Here is a 1,983-nt window from a genome sequence, read left to right as displayed (position 1 = left end):
GAGGGGGGGAGGGGGCAAGTTTTGAGGGAGCCGTCCAACGCAAATTTTGGTGGATAGTCCAAATTTTGGTGGATAGCCCAAATTTTGGCGGATAACCCAAATTTTGGTGAATCTGTTCAACCCAAATTTTGGTGGATCTGTTTAACTCTAATTTTGGAGGATCCGTTCAACCCAAATTTTGGTGGAGCCGTTCAACCCAAATCTTGGTAGATCCGTCATCTTTTGGTTTGTGGGTTGGGTTGAGAAAATGGGGGAGGAACCCAAATTTTGGTGGATCCAACTGAAGTTTGAGGTCATTCCTTGGGTTTGGGGTGGAGATAAGGAACCCAAACCTTGGTGGACGGAAGGGACTTTTCTCACCTGGCACGAATCGACACCGCCCTGGGGACGCCGGCGCAGAACATGTTGGGGGTGATGGATCTCCCGTATGCCCTCATGCACTTCTCCCTGCCAAAGGCCTGGACGCCCGCGCACTGCAGGTCCCTGGGGAGCTGAGCTGCAGAGGGAAGGGGGGAAGGGTGAGAGAGGGCGGCCCCTAAAATGGAGCTCTGGGGTCCACCTGCCAACAAAGCCCACCAAAAACACGGGAGGTGCCTCCGAAGGAGGTTCCTGTCCGTGTGCTGTGGGCATTCCTTGCGTTGGTGGTGTGGGGTGCAGGAACTCAAATTTTGGATGGATCCATCCATGTGTCATTGCCATCTTTTGGGTTTGTGGTCTGGGGCAGAGATGATGGTAGTGGAGCCCAAGTTTTGGATGGATCCAACCAGGTTCCTTGGTCAGTTCTTGGGTTTGTGGTTCTGGGTGGAGGTGAGGAACCCAAATCTCGAATGGACCCATAAACAGGGCATGATCAGTTCTTGGCTTTATGGTTTGGGGTGGAGATAATGGTGGAGGAACCTAAATCTTGGATGGACACACGAACATTCCACGGTCAGCTCTTGGTGTCATGGTTTGGAGTGGAGATAACAGGGGAGGAACCTAACCCCAAATCATCCATCCCCGTTCTGTGGTCATTCCTTGGGTTCCTGGCCTGGGTTGGGAGGAACTCAAACTCCACCTCAAGGGAAACCATGGAGAATTCATCCCCCATGAGGACCTTCTCCAGGTGGAGGCACCAGAAATCCTTCTTCTGACCAAGGACCATCCACCAAACCTTCTGCAGGACCAGATGAAGGTGAAACACCCACGGATGGATCTCATTTCCATCGTGTCCACCCAAGAAATGCCCACAGATGGGTCTCCTTTCCATCCGTGGAGTTTGGGTTCCTCCCAACCTCCCAACCCAGGCCAGGAACCCAAGGAATGACCACAAAACAGGGATGGATCCATGTATGGTTTGGGTTCCTCCACTGTTATCTCCACCCCAAACCATAAACCCAAGAACTGACCATGAGTTGTCCACGAGTCCCTCCAAAATTTGGATCCTTTATCTCCATCCCAAATCATAACCCCATCGTGTCCACCCAAGAAATGCCCACGGATGGATTTCCTTCCATCTTGTCCACCCAAGAAATGCCCTTCCATCCTGTCCTCCACCCAAGAAATGCCCACAGATGGATCCATCCTGTCCACCCAAGAAATGCCCACTGCTGGATGTCCCACCACCCAACACGCCCCCATCCTCGCCTTTCCGCCCCAAATTCACCCCCCTCTCCCGCCCCCCATCCCCATAATGTTCTCCGTACCTCCCGGGGATCTGGTGGTTCCCCACCCCGACACGCTGCAGCGCATCCCATCCGTGGGGCACCTGGTGGCCAGGCGGATTTTTTTGATGTTGTTGCTGAAACGCACGGGTTTGTTGAGCCTCAGCAGCATGAAGTCGTTGTCGTTCTTTCGGGGGTTGTAGGAGGGGTGGACGATGGAGCGGGAGATGGTCCTCACCTCCCCTGTCCCATCACGGAGGGTGTCCGTCCCGATCAGAACCCGAAGGTCTCTGAGGGATGGGGGAGAAGGGTGAGAAATGGAGAGGGGAAGGGATTTGGG

General features: G+C 54.0%; 1 protein-coding gene across 1 annotated transcript in view; it reads right to left on the bottom strand.

The window, feature by feature from the left end:
- Positions 1 to 341: 341 nt before the first annotated feature.
- LOC104916209 (kallikrein-14-like) overlaps positions 342 to 1,983 on the bottom strand; it is a 6,081-nt gene continuing 4,439 nt past the window's right edge. The window contains exons 3-4 of the mRNA XM_010727217.2: positions 1,686 to 1,933; positions 342 to 496 (exon numbers count right to left, since the gene is read on the bottom strand). Of these exons, the coding sequence (XP_010725519.2) occupies positions 357 to 496; positions 1,686 to 1,933 (388 nt within the window). The 3' untranslated portion in view covers positions 342 to 356. The remainder of the gene's footprint in view (positions 497 to 1,685; positions 1,934 to 1,983) is intronic.

This window comes from Meleagris gallopavo, unplaced genomic scaffold (assembly GCF_000146605.3).
Source record: "Meleagris gallopavo isolate NT-WF06-2002-E0010 breed Aviagen turkey brand Nicholas breeding stock unplaced genomic scaffold, Turkey_5.1 ChrUn_random_7180001874710, whole genome shotgun sequence".
Taxonomy (NCBI): domain Eukaryota; kingdom Metazoa; phylum Chordata; class Aves; order Galliformes; family Phasianidae; genus Meleagris; species Meleagris gallopavo.
The sequence above is the reverse complement of the archived record's forward strand: the minus strand, read 5'-3'. Positions and strand labels throughout refer to the sequence as shown.